The 26681-nt window shown below is 51.9% G+C and overlaps 9 protein-coding genes across 9 annotated transcripts; 4 read left to right on the top strand and 5 right to left on the bottom strand.

The window, feature by feature from the left end:
- Positions 1-300: 300 nt before the first annotated feature.
- Positions 301-2932, bottom strand: N7468_008663 (uncharacterized protein; the record flags this gene model as incomplete). Its single annotated transcript, XM_058477959.1, has 2 exons — positions 301-2693; positions 2893-2932. The coding sequence occupies 2 exons, from the start codon at positions 2930-2932 to the stop codon at positions 301-303; spliced, it is 2433 nt and encodes an 810-aa protein (XP_058328304.1).
- Positions 2933-4527: 1595 nt separating this feature from the next.
- On the bottom strand, positions 4528-5636 carry N7468_008662 (arabinogalactan endo-1,4-beta-galactosidase; the record flags this gene model as incomplete). The annotated part of the gene is made up of 2 exons (XM_058477958.1): positions 4528-5259; positions 5313-5636. 2 exons carry the CDS (start codon positions 5634-5636, stop codon positions 4528-4530), a joined length of 1056 nt encoding a protein of 351 aa, XP_058328303.1.
- Positions 5637-6626: 990 nt separating this feature from the next.
- Positions 6627-10166, bottom strand: N7468_008661 (putative serine/threonine protein kinase; the record flags this gene model as incomplete). Its single annotated transcript, XM_058477957.1, has 1 exon — positions 6627-10166. The coding sequence occupies one exon, from the start codon at positions 10164-10166 to the stop codon at positions 6627-6629; it is 3540 nt and encodes a 1179-aa protein (XP_058328302.1).
- Positions 10167-12035: 1869 nt separating this feature from the next.
- N7468_008660 (uncharacterized protein) lies at positions 12036-12329 on the top strand (the record flags this gene model as incomplete). Its single annotated transcript, XM_058477956.1, has 1 exon — positions 12036-12329. The coding sequence occupies one exon, from the start codon at positions 12036-12038 to the stop codon at positions 12327-12329; it is 294 nt and encodes a 97-aa protein (XP_058328301.1).
- Positions 12330-16685: 4356 nt separating this feature from the next.
- N7468_008659 (uncharacterized protein) lies at positions 16686-19556 on the top strand (the record flags this gene model as incomplete). Its single annotated transcript, XM_058477955.1, has 1 exon — positions 16686-19556. One exon carries the CDS (start codon positions 16686-16688, stop codon positions 19554-19556), a length of 2871 nt encoding a protein of 956 aa, XP_058328300.1.
- A 641-nt stretch (positions 19557-20197) lies between these two features.
- N7468_008658 (bifunctional chorismate synthase/riboflavin reductase [NAD(P)H] ARO2) lies at positions 20198-21534 on the bottom strand (the record flags this gene model as incomplete). Its single annotated transcript, XM_058477954.1, has 3 exons — positions 20198-21021; positions 21086-21447; positions 21500-21534. The coding sequence occupies 3 exons, from the start codon at positions 21532-21534 to the stop codon at positions 20198-20200; spliced, it is 1221 nt and encodes a 406-aa protein (XP_058328299.1).
- A 277-nt stretch (positions 21535-21811) lies between these two features.
- On the top strand, positions 21812-22540 carry N7468_008657 (lipoate--protein ligase family protein; the record flags this gene model as incomplete). Its single annotated transcript, XM_058477953.1, has 1 exon — positions 21812-22540. The coding sequence occupies one exon, from the start codon at positions 21812-21814 to the stop codon at positions 22538-22540; it is 729 nt and encodes a 242-aa protein (XP_058328298.1).
- Positions 22541-22557: 17 nt separating this feature from the next.
- On the top strand, positions 22558-23222 carry N7468_008656 (uncharacterized protein; the record flags this gene model as incomplete). The annotated part of the gene is made up of 3 exons (XM_058477952.1): positions 22558-22755; positions 22808-22915; positions 22974-23222. 3 exons carry the CDS (start codon positions 22558-22560, stop codon positions 23220-23222), a joined length of 555 nt encoding a protein of 184 aa, XP_058328297.1.
- A 600-nt stretch (positions 23223-23822) lies between these two features.
- Positions 23823-26670, bottom strand: N7468_008655 (uncharacterized protein; the record flags this gene model as incomplete). Its single annotated transcript, XM_058477951.1, has 4 exons — positions 23823-24036; positions 24102-25395; positions 25648-25967; positions 26093-26670. The coding sequence occupies 4 exons, from the start codon at positions 26668-26670 to the stop codon at positions 23823-23825; spliced, it is 2406 nt and encodes an 801-aa protein (XP_058328296.1).
- Between the last annotated feature and the right edge of the window lie 11 nt (positions 26671-26681).

Raw genomic sequence — 26681 nt, 5'->3', positions numbered from 1 at the left:
GGACAAGAGACGCCACCAAAAGGAAGAAAGAAAAAGCAAAAGAAAACAAAAAAAAAAAAAATCCGATATTCACACAAACTTTCCCGAGCATCTTCCAACGTAAATCACAAGAATATTAGGGTCTGGCGTATTCTTCATGATGATAAGTCTTCTGAAAACCTTGACTCTCGCCCAGCACTAGCAGTGTCGCCTAGGACGGGGGGAAGAGGGAGATTCTGACTCGCAGCACTGTCTCTGAGGCCCTGGATGTCAGTTCCACTCACTTGAGTCTCGCCAACAGGCTCAGAGCTCTTTCGCCCTTCAGTGGCGGCTCCATTGGTTGCTGGCGGCATCGACTGGCGATTGGAGCTCTTCCGGAACGTCCGAAAAAAAGCGTTGTCGCTTTCTTGGGCTGCTTGGTTCTGCCTCGCTTAAAGCCGAGTCTCCTGTTGCCGTCTTGTGGACGTCTTGACCGGTGCTGCCGTGGGCCGGCTCGCTCTGGTCTAGATCGGCGCCAGTGACCGGGTGAGAACTGAGGGCAGCCCCGCGAGCCTCGCCTCGTCCAGCGAGAGCTGCGCCTCCCGTAAACCCGACGCTGCTATTGGATCTGGATCCTGGGCCGGGTTGGTGGGGATAGACTTGCACCGGGCCGCTTGAGCGACGAGCCAGTCTATCGCGGAACCAAGTCTTCAGTTTGGAGTCTGCCTTGGGGCTTGAGATGGGACGGAATGCGTGTCCCGCAATGCCTCCTGCGCCAACCGCGCCTTCCGGTGGTGAGGTATGGGCTCTTTCCACGGCTGGTGGCGGGTTCTCGGATGGCTCGGTCACGACAGCTTGGGCTCCTTCTGGGGCAGCTGTGAGGACTGTGGTTGCACCAGCAGCCTCGGGTTCATCAGGAACATCGTGGATAGGTTCTTGCGATGTCGCAGCAGTGGGAGGCGCAGCGGCCTCAGTGGGCTCAGTGGGCTCAGTGGGCTCAGTGGGCTCAGTAGATTCAGCGGGCGCAGTGGGCTCAGTAGATTCAGCGGGCGCAGTGGGCTCAGCTTCATGCTCATGGTCGGGAGTGGCAGCCGTAGGCACGGGCTGTTGTTCCTCCTGTGCTGGCGGCGCTGGGCCATCGTCGGCGGTCTCTGGCGCCTTGACTTCAGCAGCAGCGGCGCCGGAGGACTTGGGGCGTTCTAATTTACTCTTTCTGCGCCAAAGCATGAAACTCTTCGTCTTGCTCTCACGTTTGTCGGCTGTATGCTTGTTAGCGTATGTAGAAGGATTGAATGAGATGAGTAGAAACTGACCTTTAGACCGTCTTTCGGCAGCCTTCACGCTTGCTTCACGCTCCCTCTCGATTGCAGCTTGCCGTCCTCTCTCCTCTGCATCTAGACGAGCCTCGAGCTCTCTCGCCCTCCGCTTCTCGACTTGGTCATCAATCTCGTCGAGTGCAGGCTGGATACGCGATCGAGCGACAGCTTCGACATCGGCCATGTCCATATACTGCCGGCCACCGATACTGATCCGGTGGTTACCATGACCGTTGTTGCCAGTGCTTACAGAGGCCGCCTCTACCTCTTGGCGAACACGCTCCTGGGCAGCGTCATCCCATTCCTTCTGCAGAGAAGGAGGCGCGCGTCCCGTGTTGAGGTACATTTGCATCTCCATGCCCTGGATTGTAGCATCAACGTTGCGTCGCGCGGCCTCCATCAGCATTTCGCGGTCTTTGGTCCTCTTCTCATCGACTTCGTTCAGCTTGGTGCGCAGGCTGTACATTTGCTTTTGGATGCGCCGTGACTGCTCAGCGTCTACTTGAGAGGCGTCCGCGTCACTCGACGTTCGCTTTCGACGAGTAGTCAAGCGCGATCGTTGTGATTGCGGGGCAGTGCCGTAGTAATTTTGAAGCTCCTGAGGACCATCCTGCATCCGGGCGAGTTTCTCAGCCGCTCGCTTCTGCGCAGCATCCTGTAAAGTGATTGCTCGTCTCGCGGTATTCCCCTCCGTCCCACTCACGCTCTTCCGGGCCTGTAGTCGTGCTGAGCCGGTTTGAGCTGCGGCGACAGCGGGATCGGCGCCCGATTCACTCCTGGAGGTGGTCACCTCGTACATATCTTTGGCCATCGAGAGTGCCGCAGCACGAAGGGAGCTTTGTCGATTGCGCTCCTCAACCTCCGGGGCGACAAGAGGGGCCGAGGTGTAGAGCTGAGCATTTGTTTTGGCGATGTGACCGATCCGACTTGCCTCCATTGACTTATCCAAGTGATCCAGAGGGCCTTCCTCCTCCGTCTTCTTGTGGTGAAGGGCACCCGCTGCCGAGAGAGCAGAGAGATCGTAGGAGGGTTCGGGAGACACGCGGGAGGCCATAGGGACCGAGCCTGAGCGCTGTCGAGTTGCAAAGGCCCCTGTGGCGGCCTGGAGGGCCTTGCGCTGGCCATCATCGGGGACCGACGCGTGGTGCTTGTGGCTCACCCGCGCGGGCGGCTGGCTCGAGGTCTTCTTCTGTTCTCGGACAGCTAAGATAGCCGCTCCAAGTCCCTCAGCCGTATACTTGGGGCCGGCCTGTGAAGGAGGCTCGGGCGGAGTGAAGTCTTTGACGGATAGCGCAGCCTTCTCGGCCGCGGGGAGTCGTCCCGGACGCCATGGTTCGATGGTCTTCTGGTTTGCATGAGCGAGAGCCGCACCGGCCGATGCAGCGCTGAGGTTGGATGCGCCGCCGGTCGCCGCTAGGCCTGGTACGATCGGAAGGGTCAGACGGAGCCCGGTCGGAGTCAGAGAAACGAATTTTACTCACTGTTCGGTTCCACGGGGGGGAGTCACAGAATCATGATCCTGCTTGCGTCGGGGTTGAGTGGCATAGAGAGCTGCTGTGGCGGCTGTTTTGGTAAGATTAGTTGATGTGGAGTTCGTGACGATCATCTCAAGACTCACCATCGTCAGCCAATCTGGCAGATCGCGGACCTACAGGCATCTGGGCTGTCGCCATGAGAAACTTCAGAACAGCATCAGCCCTTTGCGACAAGAGCTTCAAGAAATCTGGGGCGAGAAGTGGGAAAGATCACGGGGTTTTGTCGGCTGCAACGGAAAGGAGCCACAGAAAGCCATTGCATCATGGAGAACTCAATGAAGAACTCAATGAGCCTCTCTTCTGCGTCTGCCCAGGTCCCTCCGTCCCATTCGATCTTCCCCCTTTCCGTTTTCGTCCACCCGGACTGTGGCGTTGCACCCGCGGTCCGTACCCTCTTTTTTTCTCCATTTCCAATTGCTCCCGATACATGATCTAAGATGTTCATGATCTCTGTCCTCGGATCCCCACGAACCCCTGCGAGGGTAAGATTGCGGCGGTGCTTGATTGGCGCAGCCACGGGATCGACAGCGGAGACGGAGTCCGGCGCCTGTTTTTCTCACCCTTCGGGCCTCAATTTGCGATGAAATCATGACGCTTTCTGCCCTTCACGTTCTGAACGGATGGAATTCCTAGTTCTTGGTCTCCTTGTTGTCCTCCTTCCCATGAACACATAGCTACGTGATCATGACCCCCCCATGGCGCCCTCGCAAATGGGAATTCGTGCAAGAACCATGCGGGACCCGCTCCTGTAACCAGCAATTGCTGCCTAAAGAATCTAGTGACTTCCAAAGCGGTCTAACGTATCGCAGCCAAGCTTATAGTAGTGTTCATGATTTTTAGGCTGGTGAACTAGCTCGGTGGCTGATTTCTATGGATCCTGTGGGGGCGATCAGCTCCTCTTGCGCCGATCATGACATTTCATCTCTCCTACGGAGGACACAAAATGCCTTATGCCCCTGGAGGAAATCCGTGGGAAAGTCCCTGGAAAACCCTTGATTCGCAGGAAGATAACTAATGCGTACCGGGGAAATGGCAGGAGGCACATGGGTCGTCTGGGCTAATTTCTTTTCTCAGCCGGGTTGAAGCATATGACGTCATTGAATCTATAAACCTAGAGCTGGCGTGGAGAACCAGTAGAGATGAGGCATGAACTCCCCGGAGCATTGCCATATGGGGACTAATACGTCCCCATATAGGGATTTAGTCCTACCGAGGTATTCTTGTGCATTGAACACGATCATAACTATGATCGGAGAGATGCAGCCTGTAATGGTCCTAAGTAGTTCGGGCTATCCCTCTAGATGTGCCAAGGTATGTACCGGTAGAAAATTGTCGGCAGGAAATTGCCGATATGTACCCCAATCTTATTCTCTTCATATGATCAGAATAAAATAAACCTATCACAGCGTGGCAATTTATCCCCCCAACCCTTCTTATCATACAAGGTCCAGAATTTTCCACTACGGTCTTTGCTGTTCCCTATATAAGGTGGCGAAGATGAGACCCCCAGTCCAACCTAAGAAGCCTCCGCGCGAATGGCATGAAGGATTGTTCACCGATTGCCATCTGGCTTAGCACTCCAATGTTACGGGCTCTCATCCTTGACCATAGTCTCTGTGACACGAGCGGTCAGAATATAGATAGAGACTATGATACTAGACATACGTAACGTTCTTCAAACTCCAACGCGAGAGCTCTCATAGCCCGATGTTTCAACCTTATAGCTCTCCTAAAGTATGGAGACTTGCACGTGCTTCATCATTCTGATAACTCACCAGCAGATTATCTGCACAGCTACTGCCCAGCCCTGCATTATCGACCCACGCAGGCTCCCAGTAATAGATCCCTAGTCCGCCAGGCACCCCTCCCACGACATCTGCCAGCTTCTGCAGGAACTCCTCCTGCCCAGCTACAGAGTATGGAATATCCCGCAGGTCAGAAGGAAAGGTGTACTTGGGGTGCGGACACGAGTAAGGCCAATTGGTCTCCACTACGACAACATCCTTCCCATAGGTCGAATGCATGCTTCTCAGACTTGTCTGCAGAGCCGAGAGCGTAGCACCGGAGTTATAGAACGGGTAGTATGACACACCCATATAGTCAAAGTCAGAAGGGACGAGCGCTGACCCGTCAGCAAGGACCTGGTTATAAAAGTATTCCTGCGTCGACCAATCCCAGCCGTTGTCAAGATGTAACATGATTTTCGGCGTGGTTGCCAGAGTCGAGTCCTTGACGCCCCATGCACCGGAGTGCAGGAGCCGAGCGATGTTCGAGTAGTTCGGCGTCTTGCCCAGCGGCCAGAGAAGGCCGGAGGTGATCTCGTTGCCGACAGAAACGATCGCTACATCTAGACCATTCTCGGCGAACGTGTTGCAGACGAGAAGGGTGTAGTTGTAAACCTGCCAAGCCAGAGTGTCCAGGTCGGTTGTGGACCAGCCAGAGGGAGTTGTCTGGGGGGGTGGTGTTAAGCTAGTATTGTGCACGAAATAGGTAGGATGCTAACCTGGTGGCTTGGATCGGCCCACGTATCGCTCAGGTGCAGGTCAAGGTAGGTTGTCATCCCCTGTGTCTGCACCCGCTTTGCAAGTTTGACGTTGTAGTCAAGGTCATAGTCGCCATTGCTTGGATTCACCCAAATACGCTGGCGCACGGAGTTTATCCCGCTACTAGACAGGATATCCTCTAGAACCTGTCTCTCGCCATTCGCGTTTTTGTATGAGATTCCGGAATTCTCCTCTACGATTAAAGAAGAGATATCGGCACCTCGAAGGCTCAGTTCAGCGGAGGCGAGCCCCAGAGAAGTAAAGAGGAGAAACGAGGCGAGCATCTTGAACCTCTGATGGGAAATGATGAAACGGGAGGGTTGGCCTCGGAATAGAGCTGGTCAAGAAGGGATGGCAGACATTTTCATGGTCCAGAGTGTGAAGTAGTGGGGTTATATTGTTCTCCTATTTAGCCGCACTTGAAGTAATTAAACCGAGGACTAAAACCTGCACGGTGAAACGCCCGGTGCAACAAATTCCGCTCAAGAAGAGTTCCTTACTAGTAGGCATGTTGACATTTCTTTTTGCTCTTCCGGGTCGACCTAACAATTGAAAATGATTCTGTCAGTCAACTTATTGATGGCATCATATCTCCTTTGTTGAGATTTGGCATGAACTATGAAAGATTCGACTAGGAGAAGAAACGGACATGATTGGTGGAAATAGAACGGGCTGCGATTTTCTCCAAGCGAGATGTTCGACTGGAACCGCGACAAAGACAGGCTGTAGCTTCACCCCTTTACTCTGCCGGGCCTACGAGTAAGCACTGAAGGTGGACTCATTCTAGGACAAGTATTTGGAATTTGGAAATCCTTGAATCATTTCGTTAATTGTCATCGCAACAAGTGTCCCCGCACTTTGATGGATTCGGTCGACATCCTGGGTAGAAATCAAAACCATATCAGTCCCACACCGTCTCAACATTACATACAAGTCAAAGTGTGCAAAAAGGAGAAAAAAAAAGATCCGAGCATACTGGTGAGCAAGCCGATCATCAGGGAGAGGGCGAAGGGGGAAGTAACACTGGCATTTTGGTAGCCAGAAAATCATGGGTGGGCCATACGCCCACGGCAAAAAAAAATTATATGTACATAAGCCAAGTAGAATGTATGTCGAAAAGCTCTAGGATGGCACGGGCTCCAGGGATGAGGATGCGGGGATAAAGGAATCATGATATACAACGACCTCAAAGTATACAGAAAGTGTCGAAGCAGAGGCAAAGGATGTCAATCGGGGATGGAGTGTATTAGGAGTAAATCGACCAAAGACACCGGCTACTTTGCAGAGGGCTTGGTGCCGGTAGGAATAGGTGCCTTGGTGGTGGGTTTCTTTTTCCCGATGACAAGAACTTCATCTTCGGACTCATCATCATATTCGTCTTCATCGTCACAATAGTATCGCGATTCGTCCTCTTCCGGGAAGCGCGGAGGCGAATCTGGCATGCGAGCCTTGACTGTCTCGCCAGTGCGAAGGATAGAGGGAACAGGAGAGGTGTCTTCGGCACTTTTTTCCTTGCTGAGATATAGCCCTTCCCCGGAGAGGGAGGAAGCACCGGAAACCACGGACGGGATACTGGGGTGAGATGCGCTGTGCGACATGCCACTGGTAAAGTCATCTGCAGAAGAGGAAGAGATAGTGGCAGCTGAAGGAGTAGAGACAGCGAGGCCATTGCTGGAAACCTCCGCGTTCTCGGGGGGGGGGATGGTTGGCAATTGAAGGGAATCCGTGGAATACATCGCACTCTCCATGTTGGGTCTTAAGGTGTCATCAGTACCTGGGTCGAGGTCACTCCGTTTATGACGCAAAAGAGCTTCCTTGGTAAGGTTGAAGGATTCCGCAGATGATTTTCCTGCAAGCTGCTGCGAGCGGTTGCGTCTGTGCGCAGAGGCTGGAACCTCAAGGGGCGCAGTGGCTTGAGTATGCCACAGCCCAGTAGACCGTACTTGGCCCATGGCGGAAGCATTACTTAAAGCAACGCTGGGCTCCGAACGATGGTCTCCATCCTCTCCGGCCGGAGACGTACGGCGGCTCCAGCTGCCAAATGCTCCATTACGCGAGGATCGTCGTGAGGACCCAGAGAGGAGGCCTCCCAAGTGGGCCCCGCCCAAGGCTTCGATGATGCTTGAGGCACCCGTCCGAGGTCTGGCAGGGCTATCCATGCTAATCTTTCGGACGGTTTTAGTTGACTCTGCATTGGACATGGAAGATCTCGCACGTCGAGGAGGGTCAGGGCGGGTTGGCACACCGGGAGTGGGGATTGTATTTCGTTCCGATTTTTGAGCAGCCAGGTCGAAACATGAGGACCACAGAGACTCTTCCTGGACCGGACTTGCGGTAACGCTTTGGGCCAACGGATGCTCCCCCTGGCCAGAAAGTCTTGAAGAGCGGAGGTCCTCATCACCTTTCAAACTTGAGCGTCGGCTCTGAGACGATGCCTTGCCAAAAGTGCTGCTACTGGAGGTCGAGGACAGCGTGTCTGTTGATGGGGTTGATGTGTGCTTGCGAGGATCCTTTTCCTTCGACGAGCGACCCGTGAACCATTTTGCCACGTTGGAACGGACTCGTTGAATGAAGGGCACCTTACTGACGGCAGTGGTGACTTCTTCATTAGAGACCTCAATCCGTTTGCCTTTGCTTTGGTGACCGGGATCAGTTTCCTCTACCCAGGCCCGAGGGTTGGGGAGTCCGTAGAGAGTCCAGGGATGGTGCTTGATCTCTTTTAGCGTGATGCGCCTCACAGGATCTTTCGTCAACAGTCGGCGCAAAAGGTCGTATAGCTCATCATCAATTTCTTCATATACAAGCTGATCGCTGTCGCGACATTCGTCTTGTTGGGTATCAAAAGAGTGATCCTTGACAGGAACAAGTCGCTTGCGTGGAATGAATACCTCTTTTTTCACAATGCTCTGGAACATGCTGTATCCGTCGTCTGAGACGAAGGGAAGGCGTCCAAAGACCATGCCATACAAAGTGACCCCAAGTGACCACACATCGATGGCACCCGTAATTTTAGGCACAGACCCAATGGTTTCTTCAAAGTCTTCTCCAGTATAGCAGAGTTCCGGGGCGTAAAAAGCAGGGGTGCCCACGGTTTTAGACAGCTCGCGTGCATTGTCCGAGTCCGTCGCGTCAGTCTCACCAACCTGCTCTTCCTCCTCATCATGCATGGGTCGACCCAGGTAAGAGACACCAAAATCCGAAATCTTCACCCGATAACTGCTTGTCACCAGAAGGTTCGCCGGTTTAATATCTCGGTGGATGATGCCCTGGAAGTGAAGATACTCAAGCCCGAGAACAGCATCTCGGAATGCACTGCGGGCCTCGGAAATCGTCAGACAAGGCACATATGCCATGTCGTCCCCTTCAGCGGACCATTCTGGCTCGGAAGGCGCATATCCAAAACTGCTAGATGCGGTGCTGAAGCGACGTTCAAACGGATAATCAGTGTAAGCACCGTACATACTACCCTCAACAGCAGCCAAAGTTCTATCTTGAAGAGAAGATTGACTGGGAGAGTCCTCGGTCACTGCCACTGAACGGGTAGACGAACGCCTCATAACTAATCCGAGGTCCTCGTCGTCTTCCGCTTCTTCATCTGACTCAACACCGTGTTCCAGACTCCAGGCAGGAATGGGGCCTTGCTGGGCATCTGCCGCCTGGGCCTGCACCCGTTGCCGTGCCTTTTCCCTTTGCCGACGCATGTGCTGAGCAGTCTTGATGAACTGGCGGCTTTCTTCGAGGAATGCCGGAGTATCAGGAATACCTGCCTTTTCGCGTTCGAATCGTATCTTATCGACATGGACAATCTCTCGGACCCCCTTCTTTCTCCAAATAATCTCACCGTTCTCCACAAATTCCAAAACGATATACACTTTTTGGCTATTTGGATCATCAATGACCTCTAGCAGACTGACCACATTTGGATGACGAGCCTTTTTCAAAATGGCAACCTCCTTCTTCACTTTATCCTCCGCATCACCTAGCTTGCCTAGTCGACGACGTTTGGAGTAACGCTGTACGATTTTGATGGCAACTTTCTGCTTGGTGTTTATGTGTTGGCCAAGTTTCACCTTCCCATGCTCTCCCCGTCCCAATTCTTCGAGAATCTCGTACTGGTTGATTAATTTGTTCCCCGTAACTTGATCCCGATCTACTTCCGCAGTATTGGTTTCCTTAGGCGGCTGTAGGTGGGTGGGGTGGAGATACGGGCTACCGAGTGCGCTTTCACCATCGGATCCAGAAGGTGGCGTCGTTCTCGGGCTTTGCATCGAGAACAATCCTGGGCTTGAGATGGGGGTATTTCCAGCAGTCCGGGAGACGCGTGCGAATCGAGGGATGGGATCGACATGAGATTGGAAGAGTCCTCTAGATCGGCCATACGGGGGTTGGGAGGTAGGGTGAACCTGCGATTGCAGAGAGGCATAAGACTGATCAGGGTAAACGGGATAATCCGGCCTCGCGTCTGATGGACGAGAAGTCCTCCGGGGACTTCGTCCGGTACCGCCAGTTTGCGACCGGGCATCCACAACGGTGTCTTCATTCAACGCCTGGAGGGAACTGGATGAAGAGCGGGTAGAAGGGGCTCGCGAGGATGAATAAACGTGAGGAAATGCTTGACGGAGAGTCGCCTGGGTGTCTGAAATATCGCTGTTCATGGGGACTTTGGGCGCCTGCTTGGTTGTGGTTTGACGAGGCTCGGGATTATCGTTTAAAGCAGAGAGGGCCTGCATGGTCTCATCAGAGCGAGAAGGCTCCCTCTTGCCATCCCTTGGGACATGGCCATTCCGTGTTGTTCGTTGAGCCGAATCGTCCATAATTTCCTTTCCTTCCCCCGATCGAGGGATTATAAATTGCGTGGGGGAACGGCAGGCGGTTTAGTTGCGCGGGCCAACCGTGCCAAAGTTGCAGTTGAGCATCCTCCTTGTAAATGTATTCCTCTCTTTGCTCTTGGAAAAAGTTGCTTGAAGAGCTGACAGGAAGCTCAGTTGGCACCGAAATGAACCAGCATTCCTTTCTGTGAGATACTGTGAGGTACCGAAGACGATATGTGGCACCGAGTACCGGAGGTGGCAGAAAACGGTGAAGGTCGCAGACCTGCTACTGCACGAGCAAGTCGGGGGCGTGGCCGCACAGAAGAGCACACGTGTAGGGCGGATAGGGGGGAGGGTCTCAAGGAAAAAGGAGCGCAGTCCGCAGCTGGAGGCGATACTATAAATAATTGGCGTGAGGATTTGGGATTTGAATCGTAGGGGAATGGCGATGAGAGGAGTGACGAAGGATTCAAGGAAAGTCCCAATGAAAGATATAAGGAAAGAAATGGGGAGAAACGGGGAGGGAAAAACCACCGGAGAAAGAAGTGGTTAAGAAAATCGAAAAGAGTGGGGGAGCAGGAAGTCGAGGCCAGGGAGAGAGGTTGGGTTCAACTAGTGGAATCAAGGCCCAGAAGCGATGATCGGATGCCAAGGAAAATGGAAATCATTCAGATTACCCCGTACCACTCGTGACATCTGAGTTGATGAAAATTACACCTACATGCTCAATCCGGGGAGGGGCGGGTATTAAATGGAGTCGAGCTTGAGAGGTTTGGAGCGATATTGGGTACCAGAAGATCCGGGAACCAGATAAAATGAAATAGAATTGAAATAGGGCTGCTATGGATCCGTGTACCTTGAGTAGAACTCGCCAAAAGAGGCCCCAAGAGTCAGAGATACAGAGGCTGTACAGGGCTGTACAGGTCACAGATACGGCAGTTGACCGCAGTTTACCAGCGTTTACACGTTGCCGCCGGGTGGGGCCAAGTAGCGCTAATCCCAATACAGGCGAATTTGCTGTTTTTTTGTCCTGTCATTTCGGTCTTTTTTTGTCTCAACTTCGACTTCCGGCCGGGAGTCCGTGGGTCTCTCGGTTGCAGATGCTGAGACTCGACTGGATCGACGGAATCTGGTACTTTTGGCTTCTGATATAACGTCGTTGAGAACATTTATGACTTATGAACCCTTACGAATTGCATCCGTACACACTGTGACTTCCCTTTGCTTCTCCAGTAGGGCCACTGACATCGCCAAGTGCTTGGCTGCGTATTTTCTTCCCTCGCAGGATTGGCATTGTTGAGGGATCTCCCTGATATCAATTGATGATGTTGGGGGCAACTCGCAAATCCCCTAATTCTGGCCGCAATGGAGCCGTCATCATCACCGAATCTGATTGCGCCTCGTTCACACGGCACCACGGTTGTCTGTGGCTTTGCAATCCTTATTCTATCGACCGGTTTTGCGGTTTTGACACCTGTCAACCTCGTGTTTCTTCTCGCTGAACCATTAGACCATATTAGTGCCCACCAATTACAGCCCGGAAGCATTATATGATGCTCGACTAACCTTCTCTCCCGAGTTGGCCCCCTCCAAGTAAACTTTGTGAGCTTTGGCTCCCTAAACAGGCCCATGGATATCAATTACCTATTTTCTTGCTTCCTGATGGGCTAGTCTCGGCCACGCTAATGTTTCACCCCGAGCATTTGCAGCGAGGGGGCCGCAGCGAAAGGAACAGGGGTTCCGGAGCCATGCATGGTCCATCCACCGACATCGGGACGCTTCGCTTTTACGTGCAGACCGACTACTCGATCGAGTATTTCCTCGTAGCTATAGGGAGATGATAAGCGGACCCCAACATGAACACTCCGTCTCATGGACGGCGAAAAGGCCAGCGAAAAGGCCAGCGAAAAAGCCAGCGAAATGGACGGCGAAAAGGTTCCGATCCAAGCTCTGGGGAAAATGCAGATGTCCGTGCGCCTCAGATCGTCCCTTCCTGCTCTTTTGCTTGTTTTGCCCGTTTTGAAAACGCCGGATACAGGTGCTTTACGTCATGCATCAGGGTCTAGGCCCCTAATTAGCCTGAGCTGCTCGAGCCTGCGCTTATCCATCTTTCAGCGCACAGGCCAAGTCGTATTCTCTCCCAGTCCCAGCACTCAACTGCTGTAGTTTGGCCCTTAATTATCGCCTTTTCGACTCCGAGCCCAACCTTTGCCCGACGGTTCTTTACGTCGACACTCTGGTACGACTCTCTTCCGGCTGCACGAATTCGCGGTTTTTGAAAAGTCTGCCCCGCTAGCTTCATCCATCAGCTTCATCCCGGCTTGATTCCCGAAACCCCGCATCCTGGAGTTCGGCTCGCTTTCGCCGGCTCAGTACTTTGATGCCACCCCATACCGGTTCTCACGATGCAGGCCCGATCATGCCAATCTTCATTGGACGATGAGCCAGAAGCGGCCCACAGTCCTTGCTCCCCGCATCATCAAAGTCCCACTTGGGCAGGCTTACGGGGGTCAATACCAGCGCCATGACAGGTACCCCCCCCCGTACTCCATACACTCTGAATACTAGAGCTGGACGCTCAACACCAAAAAATCCGCCGCGATCCGTTAATATAAGCTGGGCATACTTGAATATCCTCTCAGTCTATGCCTTTTTGTCTCAAGGGATCCAAGCTCTCAGCGCCTCATGCGCAATAGTGGCGATCCATGCACCCTTTCCTTTTGCCCCCATCAGCGAATCGCGCCCGGTCGCTGATCAGTGCGGATCTCCCTCAGCGGTTTTGATGGTGTCGGCGGTGCGGCCGCTATGTGACACAAGCCGCGAGGGGCCTTTCTCCGACCCGCACTGCTGGTCAGTGCCACATTCGCCTTTCTTATTACTCTGTGTTAACGTCCGATACCAGTGGGCCATGGGAACACAGGGTATGCTTTGCATGATGTACTAGCATTGCATTGTAGAGCGCAGTTCTCATATCCGTATTTAACACGCACTACTTGGGATGGCCCAGGCTTTTGGGACTGCTAGCCCGCCATGGTACGTGGTGCTGTAGACGCCCAGCCTTCACTTCATGCTCAAGAATATGGCGGCCTTCCATATACGACCTATGATGAATGGTGATATCATGCGCGGCCTACAATGCTTCCGTCCGGACTAGGCTCGAAACGACGTTCTATATCCGAAATTGCCCTAGCCTATAGTAACAGCGAAACTAGCTAGGAGAATGACGGGAAGTGCCAGGTATTGCATGGATATGGAAGTTGGTGCAGGGCTCAGTGCCCAGTTAGATCCTCTTTTGGTATGGGCTCGAAGTTGAATGTAAGGAGCGCTCTTACATCTGAATATCCCAATTACGACTCATAATCTCGAGGACAGTGCATGTCCTTCATTCGATACTGATGTATAAGCTGCGGCGACTGATGAAAAAAAAACACCGCCACCATTATCCGTCTTCTTCCGGCCGTAGCGGCGATTCATAATGCCAGCCAGTATATGGACCCGTGGACACGTGGACCTCACGAGCCTTGGAAATTGGTGTATAATATTTACTACTAGTAGTATATAATCTACTAGGATGTAAGTATCACTGACTTCACTAGCCTTATTTACTTTGTAGCTCGGTAGGGGGTCTGGAATAAGATACGCAACAATGACGCCTAGATTTGAAGAAGCGTGCGTTGATAGCTTCGGCTATCAGCCGGGATGAGCTGCATCCACGGAACAACTTCAACCAGGCCGTCTATGAATTACTCGGGCAGAGACACATGTTGGGCCTTGATCTACTGCCGTTCTTTGATACTGCAGGCTCCGAGGTTGACAGCGGCCGCTCGTAATAATTCATTTTATAGGGCTTTTGTTAGGTTCCGATTCGCTGGGATTTCACAATATCCCCACGGAATGGGCGGTATCAGGCAGTCTACCTCCTGTACCATGTAAATAAGACAATCTACTATATCATCCATACATAAAACCGCGTTGAACGAATACTCTACACTGTACGACAGGCCAATAAATGCCAGATCCAGGTCTCGCTTCCTATACCAAATTACAGGAAAGCAACACCCGATCTACATAAGTCAAAGGCAAACTCACCTGCAAAGCTCGTGCTCGAGGCCCTATGTACCTGTGGAGCCAGTTCGAAGAAACCATCGGGGACCAGTCGTACGAGGCAACATACCAATTTCCATCCCAACCGAGTCCAGGGGCATCATCATGCCGTGTTCACATAGGACGCACAGCTGGACTGAGCTTGTCTCATTTCCACATCAGCCCAGACACTGGAACCCCCGCAAGCTTAAGGCGCGCGCATTGCAAGTGCGACTGGAACCGCTATCAGGATTGCCACCAGTGCAGTCAGCTAACTGTTTTTGATGGAGGCGATCGACCATGCCGCGGGCAGCGTCCAAGGCCGATGCCCCTATGCGCTGCCCCTATGCGCTGCCCTTCTTTGACCAAGGTGTTTGAACCGGCCGTGCATGATGTATATTGTACCCGGGGCTTAGCCAAGTGAATGCTGGTCTAGCCGGTTGGCGTCGGATTGTCTTGCCCGGTGCTGATTCTGATGCCCCTGAATGGGGCTGTGCAGGTTCGCCAGTGCGCGGGTTCGCTTTCTTTGGCTCGAAGGATTGGGTTCGCGGAGCCTTGGAGAAGGTTTGGGGCAAGTACTGCCACTTGGTGGGTTTCACTTGCAGGGTTCTCTGTATAGAGCGAAAGACTATAGCCTTATAGAAGTTAGTGATATTACGTTTTTGGTTTTGTTTAGGATTGTATTTTCGCCGGATGCAAGTGCTCAGGCCCTCTTGGGGAAACAAAGTCTAGTATTCGTCGGCTATATTGCCCCTCGTTCTCCCAGTGCCTCCATTGTTTGACGAGCGCTGAAACTTATTGACTGGAGCCGAAAAGGGTTTGCTTTTGGGAAAAGTCGGGGAAAACGCAGGCCAAGGCTTTCAATCATCAGCGTATACTAGGGTTATTGTGGGCGCATGATCCACTAACCTTCTCCGATTCCATACATATAGTGTTTTTCAGTGTTAGGGTGGCTTTTTAGAACCATCTCACGTCGAAGAGACCAAATAAGAAGATTTTGGTTCATTAAGACATCAATCCTTGGGCATTCGATCGAGCGTACGGTGAGCGCGGAGAAGATAATCATACAATATTTTCTGGTATCCAAAAGGCCATGCTATGCACACATAACAAGAACGCTGTGAGTTGCGTCCAACTTTGTACAGCTGCTATAATCCGTCGGATGTTACACCTTGTCAAGCCGGTGGGTTGCCAGCAGCCAGTAGATCTTCGAATCCCCGCCCGTCCAGGTATGAAGAGCCCATGACATGATAGCCATCTTCTCTAAGGATTCCCCAGAGTAGCTTGTTGCATCTGTTAATTGAGGGCTCCAGGGCTCCAGGGCTCCATTCTTTGGGATGAATAAGCAATATGAATCGACCTGTGGACCCGTGGACGGACAGAGGACCATTCTAGGAAGAAGAGAACGGCAATGCACTTAGAGCTAGACCAGATATAGGGAACATGCCGTAGCTTCTTTCAAGCATCCTTTTAGCTTATCTTAAGGAAAGACGCTGGGCATGGAGAAAGGGTGCAAAAGGCATCTAAGGGTTCCGAGTTCTTGATAGTTGTTAGTTCAAACTATTCCAATCATCATCCACTTGTCTGGTTTGACCGCAACGTGGATTACTGGATCCTCCTTCAATAGAGCCTCAAACGATGCCTAATCCGATAGCCTCCAAGCAGCAGCCTTGAAAGTCTGATTTAGAAGAGAGAATTGGGTTGTATCAAGGTAGTCAGGTGATGTACCAGGGAGATCCGAGTGTTTACGCAGCGTAGGGGCAGATCAAACGTTCGGCTGCTCTCCAGGCAAGGAGAATTCGCGCTATGCTCGGAGCATATCATAATCTTACCCCACTTGAAGAAAGGATCTAAAGCTGTGAAGCAGCGGGCTTGTTGTATCCGGCACAAATCAAAAATACGACACTGGCAGGCTTCTGCTTTTGACGAATGTACTGCATTTCGTAGGAGGATGGCCCAGACCTTCTTTCACACTATACAAAAAGAGCTAGATAGAGGGGAAGCAGCCGAATCGGCCAGAGACCCTCGGATGACCCCTCCTAGCGTGAAGATTCGTGGATCCAAGCGTGCGTCCGCGCAATACAAACGCCACGGTGATCTGCGTTGCCCCCGCAACGATGTTGATCGCTGGCCAATGTGTCGGCCTACTGGTCGTGTCCAGAGCGCCCCTCAGCCCCGGGACGATGGTATTGCAGTAAAAACTAGAGGACATAGTCCTTAAGGTGGCGTGTGATTGGCGTGTCCCCTTTGAAAATCGTAGTCCAAATTTTGTGGGTGTGTTTACTCCCTCGGCATTTTGCATCTTTACATCCCAACTCTGGTCCTTCTCACCCCAGCAAATTTTGTTCGGTCAGAATGCCTATGCTGCAATAGAGAGACTTGTTTTTCTATCGCGTGGCCGCCATGCTTGTCGATCCTGGAATGCACACTCTCCCTTGAATGTCTCAGATTGCGATTCCTAATGCGATGGAGCCCCGCGGCTGCTCCAAGCGTTCTCCGCCAGCCGTCTCAGTCTTATCTCTAGCATTTCTAGCGTCGCTGAATGTTGCTGCTGCAATCCCATACACGCCCTCGACGATATGCGTCTCCTCGTTGCACAATGACTCGATCGCATACCTCCTCCGGCCCAGTGGCTCCGGCAGCACCGAATTCCTCTCCCTGAATATCTCGAGCATTGATACCGGAAAGACATCCTTTGACACTCTACTCCAAGAGACTCCCTTCCATTATACGAATCAATCGTCCACCTTCATTCCCACGGTCGATGATCATGGTGTCATTACTGTTTACGCGGGAGATTGCCACGGCACGCTCTCCCAATCAGTATGGCAGTTCCAACCCGACAACAGCAGCTCAACTGGCAATGGGACCTGGAACCAGCTCTCGGTCAATCCAGGGAAAGGGCTCGTACAGCCCAACTACCTAGCGGCTGGCTTTAGCTTCACCTCCGCCGACTCAACCGACACCTCCATCTATTCTTTTGGGGGTATGTGTCCGTTCGCCAACAGTACCGATGAGACATGGGTTTCTGCTGCCAATTATTCGCAAAACATGATCGCGCTCAAGCTTTCCGATGGAGGCAGCCTCGATGCAAGCATTACCGGATCTCGCGCACCTCCTGTGCCCGAGGCAGGGATGGCCGTTGTGCCATTGTCGCCCACCTCGTCACGGACCGAGAAGCAACAAGACTTCCTTTTGATCGGCGGACATACCCAGCACGCTTTTCTTAATATGTCGCAATTGGCTATATTCTCGGTCCCTCAAGAAAGCTGGAGCTTCGTCAAGGTCAATTCCGCGCCCTCGGCGAGAACCGAATTAGCGATTAGGGATGGATACAGTGTCGAGCCTCGATCCGGTCACGCAGCTGTGTTGTCGGAAGATGGAACGAAAGTCTTTGTCATCGGTGGCTGGGTGGGAGATACTTCTGTGCCGGCTGATCCCCAACTCGCAGTGCTTGAGCTAGGCGAAAATTATGGAGGCACTGGAGAATGGACTTGGAACTCACCATCGTCGTCATTAGCTTCGGAGGCTGGCATCGCAGCAGGAACCGGTATCTTTGGCCACTCCGCAGCTATGCTCCCAGGAGGCGTTTTGATGATTGCTGGGGGGTATAGTATTCCAAAGAAGTCGTCAAAACGGGCTACATCGTCTGTGGAGCGCAACCCTCATGTTTATCTGTATAACTCCACATCAGGCGCCTGGGTCACATCTTACACGAACCCAGTCGCTAAGCCACACAGTGCTTCCCCAGCGCATACCGGCGATAAACTCAACAAAGGGCAAAAGATCGGATTAGGAGTTGGCTTGAGCCTTGGGCTCCTCGTCGCGTTCGTTATTCTAGCGTTTGTATTGCGATATCACCAGAAACGCCGGGTGAAAGGGAAGCGAGATTCACAACTGCGCGAGCTTGCGCTCGGAGCCGAGCGCGCACACTTCTGGGGCCATGATGAACCGTACCAAGCAAGCAGCATCCGAAGCTCTCAAATGAGTGAAAAAACCGATCCTGCCAGAGGCTATGCCTGGGCGACAAATCGCAACGGCACAACACACCCTTGGAAAGACCAAGGCGATGGAACTGAGCGAACAGGATTGCTTGCTGAGTCGCCGAGTCCAAAGAAAAGCCCTCAGAATACCCGTCCCACCAGCAGAGCCTGGTCATATCGCCCGTCGGGAATTAACGATTACCGGCGAAGTGAACTCACAAGTGAAATTCATCCAATAGATGAACGTGAAGAGGACGAAGCTATTTTCCGTGAGCGCTTGATGGCAACCATCCCTAAAGATGAAAGACCCCACGTGCACGACGAAAATGGTCCGTTTTCTGATACTACATTCGCAACTCCCCGGAGCACCATCTTTGGGGTTGGCCTAGGTCCTTTTTACACCCGTAGGAAGGGCATGGGCTCCGTTGACGAAGATGGACGGTCAACTCCCACGAAAAGTGAACGCACCTCCACGGGTCTGTCTGAGGGATCGAACTTTTCCTTCTCCTCCGGACTAACCGGGCAAGTACAGCAGGCACGGGCCGTTTATGTTAATCGGCCTCTTAGCTGGTCAAGCAGCGGCGGGCGTTCTGTCGACCATGTTGCAGCCGCATCAATCCACAGCAGGGACACAACCCACAGTGAAGGCGATGGGATGATAGCACCCTCGGAGAAGTCATACTCCGGAGATTCCTACTCAACGGCCCAGACAACCATGCTCGACCGTCAGGCAGAAAACACCTCGCTCATGCTTGATAATGACCTCAACCCCTCTCATGAAACATCGCCATCGAAGCTTCCACCTTCCTCAAAACCACGAACCTCTGGCGTTTTCGAGACTGTCCGCCGGGCTCTTACTCTCACTCGACGCGACTACACAGTTCCACCAGATCTTGATGATTCTGGCGTTGCTTCTGGTATTGACCGTCGAAGCACGGTGGTTGGGTTGGGGCTCAGTGGAATCAACAGCGGTGCCAGCACTCCTCGCCGAGCCGTTAGTGCTTCTGCTGAATTGTTTCGACGGAAACAAAGCGCAAAAAACTGGAATGCGAAGAAACGCGAGTCAGACAATGGCTTTGTGACCGCGAGATCCACGCGCGATGACCTCTTCATCGGTGCACCCGGCTACCTGGGCGATGACGAGACCATGGACGACGAGTGGGATGGTGACGGCGTCGAGAACCGCAATGTGCAGATGGCCTACCTGGCTCCGCGTGAAAGGCTGCGAGTCGTCAATTCCACAGCCGGAGACATGGACAATATCTCTCAGCGCTCCACGAGTCGTGGTCTCAGTGGCTCTAACACTCCCCGCAGAGTCAGCAACTAGAACGACAGTTACGGGTCATGTTCTTCTCTTCCCTTGTACTTATGAATCCCCTTTTTGAATCTGTCGCAGTTCTCTGGTCGCAGATTGTATACAAGATGATGATGTGTGATGGTTATGGTTTTTTCTTTTTTTCTTTTTGGCGCTCGGGTTCTGGATTTGACGTTTTTCTGGTTTTCATTTATCTGGGGTTTCCCAATTTCGTTCGCTTGATATCCTCGGGGTACTGCCCATGTTCAGACCTCATGCGGAGGCAGGAGTTGTTTCTCGAATTCATTTGAGACTTGAGAATGTGTGGAGTGTTTGGAAGCGCTTGACTAGATATTTCGTGTACAGTCGGAGAAAATGAGATTTGATTCAGCTTTTCATACATTCTACTATGACTCTTCGACGTCTGACCTGGCGCAAACTGGTGTATTGTTAAGACCGTTCTAGAGGAAAAGGCCTTTCATGTAATCGTATCTCATGCATTTCATTCAACAATTTTCTTTGGTCAGATTTCAGGGTTTACAGAAATCTCAGACAGTTCAAACCAGAATAAACCGAGCTTCCATCTCTATTTATACGATGGCTTTTTATGGCATTGTAGTATCTCTCTATGCCTGTTTGATGTTTCCTCCCCAAGGTGTCAATGAGTGCTACATTTACGAAGCAGGAGCACCGCTGGGAGCAGACTTCGACGGCAGGTTGGTGGCCAAAGGAGGAAGGAGACTTCTGGCAGATTCGCGAGCACTCTGGGCCATCAGAGCATCAATGATGACAAGCGAAGACATAGCCTCAACGATAGGAACAGCACGGGGCACGACACAAGGATCGTGGCGACCCTTAGCTTCAAGCGTACCATCCTCGAAAGCGTAGGTAGCAGTGGTCTGTGCTTGGCCGATAGTCGCAGGGGGCTTGAACGCGACACGGAAGTAGATCGAGGCGCCGTTGGAGATACCGCCCTGGATACCACCCGAGTTGTTGGTTTTGGTAGTCAGTCGCTGGGTGCCATCTGGCGAGCTGGCGGCGATGAACGGGTCGTTGTGAATCGAGCCAGGAACCTCGCAGCCACCGAAGCCAGAGCCAATCTCGAAGCCCTTGGTAGCGGGGATGCTCAGCATGGCGTGGGCCAGCTTTGCCTCGAGCTTGTCGAAACAGGGCTCTCCCAGGCCGATGGGCACGTTGCGGATCACACACGTCACGGTTCCACCGATGCTGTCGTGGTTGTCGCGGAATTTCTCGACAACCTTGGTCATGCGCGCGGCGGCCTCCTCGTCGGGGCAGCGGATGGGGGCATACTGGTCCACGGTGGGGCGGTCGATAGTCTCCAGCAGTTTCAGGTAGTCAGGGTTGGTGGATGCGGTCGGGTGTTCGGGAGTAGGAGGAAAGAGATGCTCGTTGCCCACAGAGGAGACAAAGGCGACAATCTCGACGTTGTGCGCCAACCTGAGGTACTTCTCTGCGATAGCGCCAGCTGCAACACGGCCTGGAAAACAGGGTTAATTGGAGAGTTCTTTGTCTGGGGCACTTTGACCTCAATCTTCACCTACCAATGGTCTCGCGGGCACTGCTACGGCCACCACCGCTGCTAGCCTTGACCCCGTACTTCTCAAGGTAGGTGAAATCAGCATGACTGGGACGAGGGTAGAGGTCCATTGTGCTGCCACCGTAGTCCTTTGGTCTTTGGTCCTCATTGCGGACTATCATTCCAATTGGTGTACCCAGGGTCACTCCGAATTCTGTGCCGGACTGGATCTCGACGCGGTCCTTCTCATTGCGCGGGGTTGTCAAGGCACTCTGGCCGGGGCGGCGACGGGTCATTTGGGGTTGGATATCGTCCTCGGTAAGTTGCATGCCTGGAGGGCATCCGTCGACAATGCAGCCGACAGAGCGGCAGTGTGACTCGCCATAGCTGGAGAAAGGGTGAGCACGAGGTTTTGACAGAGGCGGGGAGGATCATTTACGTGGTGACGCGGAAATGCTGACCCCACGTCGACATTATGAGATCGTTATTTGATTTTCAGGGAACGGAGTGCGCAAAACAGGCCAATGGCGTGGGAAACGGAGTTATATATATTCGATAGTTTCCGTTCTCGATAGAAACCCACGATGAGTCAAAAAGCGCCGAGCAAATACAGACTTACGGAATGAAGAAAAAAAGAGGGAATCGACTCATCGTACGACTTCCTATCCGGGACTAGCGTCCCCGGTTTCTATCTTCTGTTGATCGCGTGGATTCTCCGACTATTGAAGCTATTCAGCTCCCTTGCTCCCTCATGCTTCGAGGATGCTCCTCGGTCTTCGGTAGGTCGATCCCCTTCGTCCGCCACAATTCCTCGTTTCCCGTCCAGAGCTTCGCCGAACTCGCCAGTCGCCCGACCTCGCGGCACCAGATTTACCAGTCGGTATCGACGGACCCGTACGTCAATCTCTCAATTGAGCACTTTCTGTTGGAGAACGCGCCCGCGGACTCCAGTATACTTTTTCTCTACATCAACAAGCCCTGCGTGGTCATTGGCCGAAATCAGAACCCATGGCTAGAGACAGATCTCCGCGCGTTATACAATGATCGCAGGCCGACTACGAGCGATTCCGACGCGGCGCTCTACGTGCGGCGAAGGTCAGGAGGTGGAGCTGTATTTCATGATGAGGGAAATCTGAATTATAGTGTGATATCGCCGCGCACTTCATTTACCCGTAACAAGCACGCTGAAATGGTGGTCAACGCTCTTCATCGCGTCGGAGCTCTGGGCACGAGCGTGAACGAACGACACGATATCGTCCTGGCGTCCAAGGAACAAGACAGAGGAAGTACACCCAGGAAGGTCTCTGGCTCCGCCTTTAAATTAACGCGAGACCGAGCACTTCATCACGGCACCTGCTTGCTCGACTCGCCCAACATCCACGATCTCGGCCGGTTCCTGCGCTCCCCGCGCGAGAATATATCCAGGCAAAAGGAGTTGAGAGTGTTCGGTCTCCGGTTGGAAACGTTTCGAGCGCCCTAGCGGACTCGTTCTTTTCAATGCGATCTGTGATGGACCACGTGGTGGAAGAATTTGCACGGCTTTATTCGACCCATCCAGACGCGGTTCGGCGGGCACGACGAGCGCACGCAATCGAACCGGAAATATTTGCAGGTGATGACTGGGTCGCAGGCACCGTCGGAGACCTGCAGGGCGAGCAGGAGCCGGAGATCGGCAAGGGGATTGCCGAACTACGAGTGAGTGGATTTCTGACATGCGAGGGGGTCTATTGCTAATATTTGGATTAAGTCTCTCGACTGGAAGTACACCCAGACGCCACAGTTTACATTTTCCACATATCCTATTGAACAGGACCCTCGTGAGCGTCCACCATTGTCACCCTCACTTCCCCTTTCGGTATGCTTCGATGAAATTTTTACCAGCTTATAGTTTCCGTGCTCACACAGCTTGCTAGACTAGGGTTTTCATTCGCTGCAAACACGGCGCAATTATTGAAAGCAATATTTCTGTGTCTGCTGAATCATTCACAGCTTCAGAGCAAGCTCGAAGCATTCATGATCTCTTGCAAGGACAAAAGTTGCATGAAATGACCATTGAGCGCTGGTCAGACACTTTCCGACAGGGTCTTGGCCCACATCAAGTGGATGGAGCTGTTGTAGAAAATCTCTCAAACCATGTTGGGGCTCTGTTAGGAGGGTCTTGATGCCTCGTGCATGCTGTCACTCAGCATAACGCCAAGGATCGTCACTTCTGAGCAAGTGATCTGTAATTATAGTCGGAATAGCCGGGCGCCTTAACACATTGCTCGCAAGCAATGCTTAAGCATTCTCTATATCGCAAACCAATAATGCTCCGTAACCAATTTCACGAGCCACTACAGCACGCCGGTAGGTCAGTAAATAACCTAGTAATACAAGCCATAAGCCGTATCCACTGATTATAGATGGAATTAATACTCTTCTACTTTTGAGTTGAGCCTCCTATTTTAGGCGAACTGATGCTTCTAAGTTTGAGAAGATAGTTGGAAGACTGCTAGTGCTTGTACATCAGCTAGCATCCTATGCGTGGGCGTCCGTCAATGACCTCAATTCATCTGACTAGTTGCTGTGATGCCTATTGATTGTGTACATGAGGATACATTTTCAAGTTCGAGCGATGGGCCCCCATTTGCCTCCCTCTACCCAAATTCTGTTTCCAATTATCTCTGTCTTTTCCAGACTATTGATAGCAGCCTCAAGGAATAAGGTCCCTTTCATCATTCTGGTAGTCTGAGGAATTGAACTCGGTGCCAGTTCCAGGGAACTCATTGTCTTTGTGAGAATTCCTCTTCCTGGAAGGCCTTCTTGCTTTTCAGATCCCACTCCGGCTTAGGCGGCCTCCGCTCTGTAGGGAAGGGTAGCTTCTTCCGCGCGCGAAAAGCAGGCACGGATTCGGACTGAACCTCACCAGAAGCCGCAGTGGGATTCATAGCAGATGGGCATCTTTTTTTTCCGCATCGATTGCAGCTGCCATCGGTTCTCTGACCCCTGCTTCAGCCAAATTATCCGCGTCCACTAGTCGAGCAGATTCTCCGTTCTCATACCTGACCGAAGAACGATCATAAGGCTCGGATTGTTTAAACAAAAATTCCCTTTTGTTCATCACATTCGGCGTCTTCTCAATATCAGGCGATACCTGGGCTTGCTTGTTCTTGTGTTCGTCGATATTCTTGAGGCCCATATCCTGTATAAGATGACGCCGAAGAGCAGACGGAAAGCCTTCTGAAGATTTTGTGGCCATACAATGATTTGCAAGACATTCATAAAACTGCTCCCAATCAGGAGTATTTCGGCCACAATGTGCACATCTGCCTGGGCAAGTCCTATCAATTGCAGACTTCTGAACGTTTGGCCTGCTGGTCCGAATTCCGTGCGTGCTTAGGAGATGCTCCTTCAAGTGGTCCAAGAGATCGAAATGTCGTTTTATGCATCCTGCTTGACAAACATATGTCACAGAGGGGTAATGTTGTATTTTCATATGGCGGACGAATACAGCCTTTCTACCAAATCCCCTGTGACATTCAGGGCATACCCAAAGTGACCCAGCATTGCGGTTATGCTCATCATTGGCAGTATGCAGACTGCTGAGCATAGGAGAAGGTAAAGGAGTCTCATCCCTAAGAGGCTGCGCAGCTTGAAAATTTTTGTGCTCAGCTTGGATTTTGTTATGGTACCCTTTAGCCAGGGCAGATACATTATCAAGAGGGAGGTGGACACGCGTGTGAAACACGGTGTCGAGAAATTCTCTGGCTATTTCCCAGTCCATAATCACACTCGCAGAGGGCTCTCGCCATCGATAAACCAGAGGCAATGCCTGAGATTGAAAGAAACAGGTGATTGGGTCTACCTCCTTGCGGGTCAGGAACTCTTTCTGTTCCAAACTTAGAGCGGACAATTTAGCTTTGATTTTTTGAATCTCTTCAGGAGACGTTTCAGTGAGCAGTTTATCTGCAAGGGAAAGAAGTTCCTCTCGTTCAATGGAGTCTAGCCCATCAAAAACGACTTTGTCTTGAATAGGCTTGCTCAAGCTTGTTTTGTTGTGTCTGTCCGTGGGGTTGTTGCTTGCACTGTCAATTCCGGAGATGTCGTCACTTAAAAGCCCCTCGTTCCGTGGGAGAGATGCCAACGATATGTCTTCAAGGTGTCTTCCCATATGAGTCACATAAGTATTTGTGGCCTTCCAGCCAGTCTGTAAGCATAATGGGCATTTGTAATCCTTGAATTGTGGATCGAGGACCTTCTCTTCAGCTCTTGAGATTTCAGCTGTCAAATGATGGCCAGACAAGTTGATTGAATGTGTCACGCTCATGTGCTCGACCCAGCGCGATTTGGTGGGGGCTATATAATTGCATGTGGAGCAACGCCATTTTGTCACGGTGAAGTGCTCATCAAATTCATGTTCTGCCCATAGACCGCGGCTTGGAAATGTTCTGAGAGCATCTTTGCATCGATCATGTGTGCATAGATATGATTGCAAATCACCGAAAACATGGACTCTGCCCTCGATCAGCTTTTTTGGCCACTTTTGATGAGAAACGTTACACACTCACGTCCATTGCGTTTGGCTGCGCAACCTTATATTCCTTTGACAATAGTTACACCGAAAGAGCTCACCCTTCTCAGGTAATGGTGGCACGCGGGGGCGATCCTGGCTCTCTTCTTGGCTGGATGACGTAAAAGAGATATGAGAAGAAGCAGTACCAGCGTATACAGAGCCTAAACTGCGTCCGAGGAATAAAGGGTGGGGCTTGGAAATAGTTGAGATATCGTTGCCTTTTCCTGCGTTGTCATCATCTTGTAACTCTCGGAGGCGAATCGACCTCTCCCAGTTCGCCTCCGCTAGCCGCTCTATGAGGAAAAGAGGTGCATCGGCAAATCTAGGCTTATGATCAGCCTTGTCAATGGGATAGCTTTGGGCATTACCAACCTGTCCAGAATCCGCATGGCGTATGGTTGTGCACTTTGCGACAAATTGGAGAAAGCCCCTTTGGGCTTGCTGGATGTCTCTCTTTTATTTTGCAGGTATGAACCATACTTGTCAATGAGTGGTATAAGATTCACCATGCATTTGATGTAACAATGTAATCGGCCATAGCGATTTTGGTCCCGTTCAGACTCCGAACATGAATCGTCAGAAGTCTCGTCATCAGACGAGGGGCAGGAGTCAGAATGTTCTTCTGTCGAAAGAATGATCTTTGCCTTCTCTAGCTGAGTCCTCAACTCTTGATGAGGAGTTATTCTGAGGCGGGTCTTTTCTTTGGTGTCGACTGGAGTCTCCGCTGGGGCGGAGAAAGATACCAAGATCTTCCCGATCCCCACCAAGTTCTCGATCACATTTATTCTCAAATGATGTGATTGCTCAATGGTAGCGTCGAGATTTCCAGGCAAGAAGTTTTCATCCCACCTGCTAAGATCCGCGACATCCTTTCTAAGGATGTTCTCTCGAGAGCCAGGTGTTGGTCGATTTCCATATTTCCATAGATGAACCAGAACAGCAGTGCAAGTTCGATAAAGGGTCTCAATAAAGCCGATGTCCGGGTTTTGAGCACTATGGTCAATTCTGGATAAGATCAGGTCACGGTCGAGTGGTGGTTCCTCTTTTTGGATTTCCATGGTGCTGATTG

Source organism: Penicillium chermesinum, assembly GCF_028974085.1.
Source record: "Penicillium chermesinum strain IBT 19713 chromosome Unknown utg000006l:1.0-2335141.0:1.0-2336784.0, whole genome shotgun sequence".
In the NCBI taxonomy this organism is placed as follows: domain Eukaryota; kingdom Fungi; phylum Ascomycota; class Eurotiomycetes; order Eurotiales; family Aspergillaceae; genus Penicillium; species Penicillium chermesinum.
Note: the sequence above shows the minus strand (reverse complement) of the source record. Positions and strands in the feature narration are given on the sequence as shown.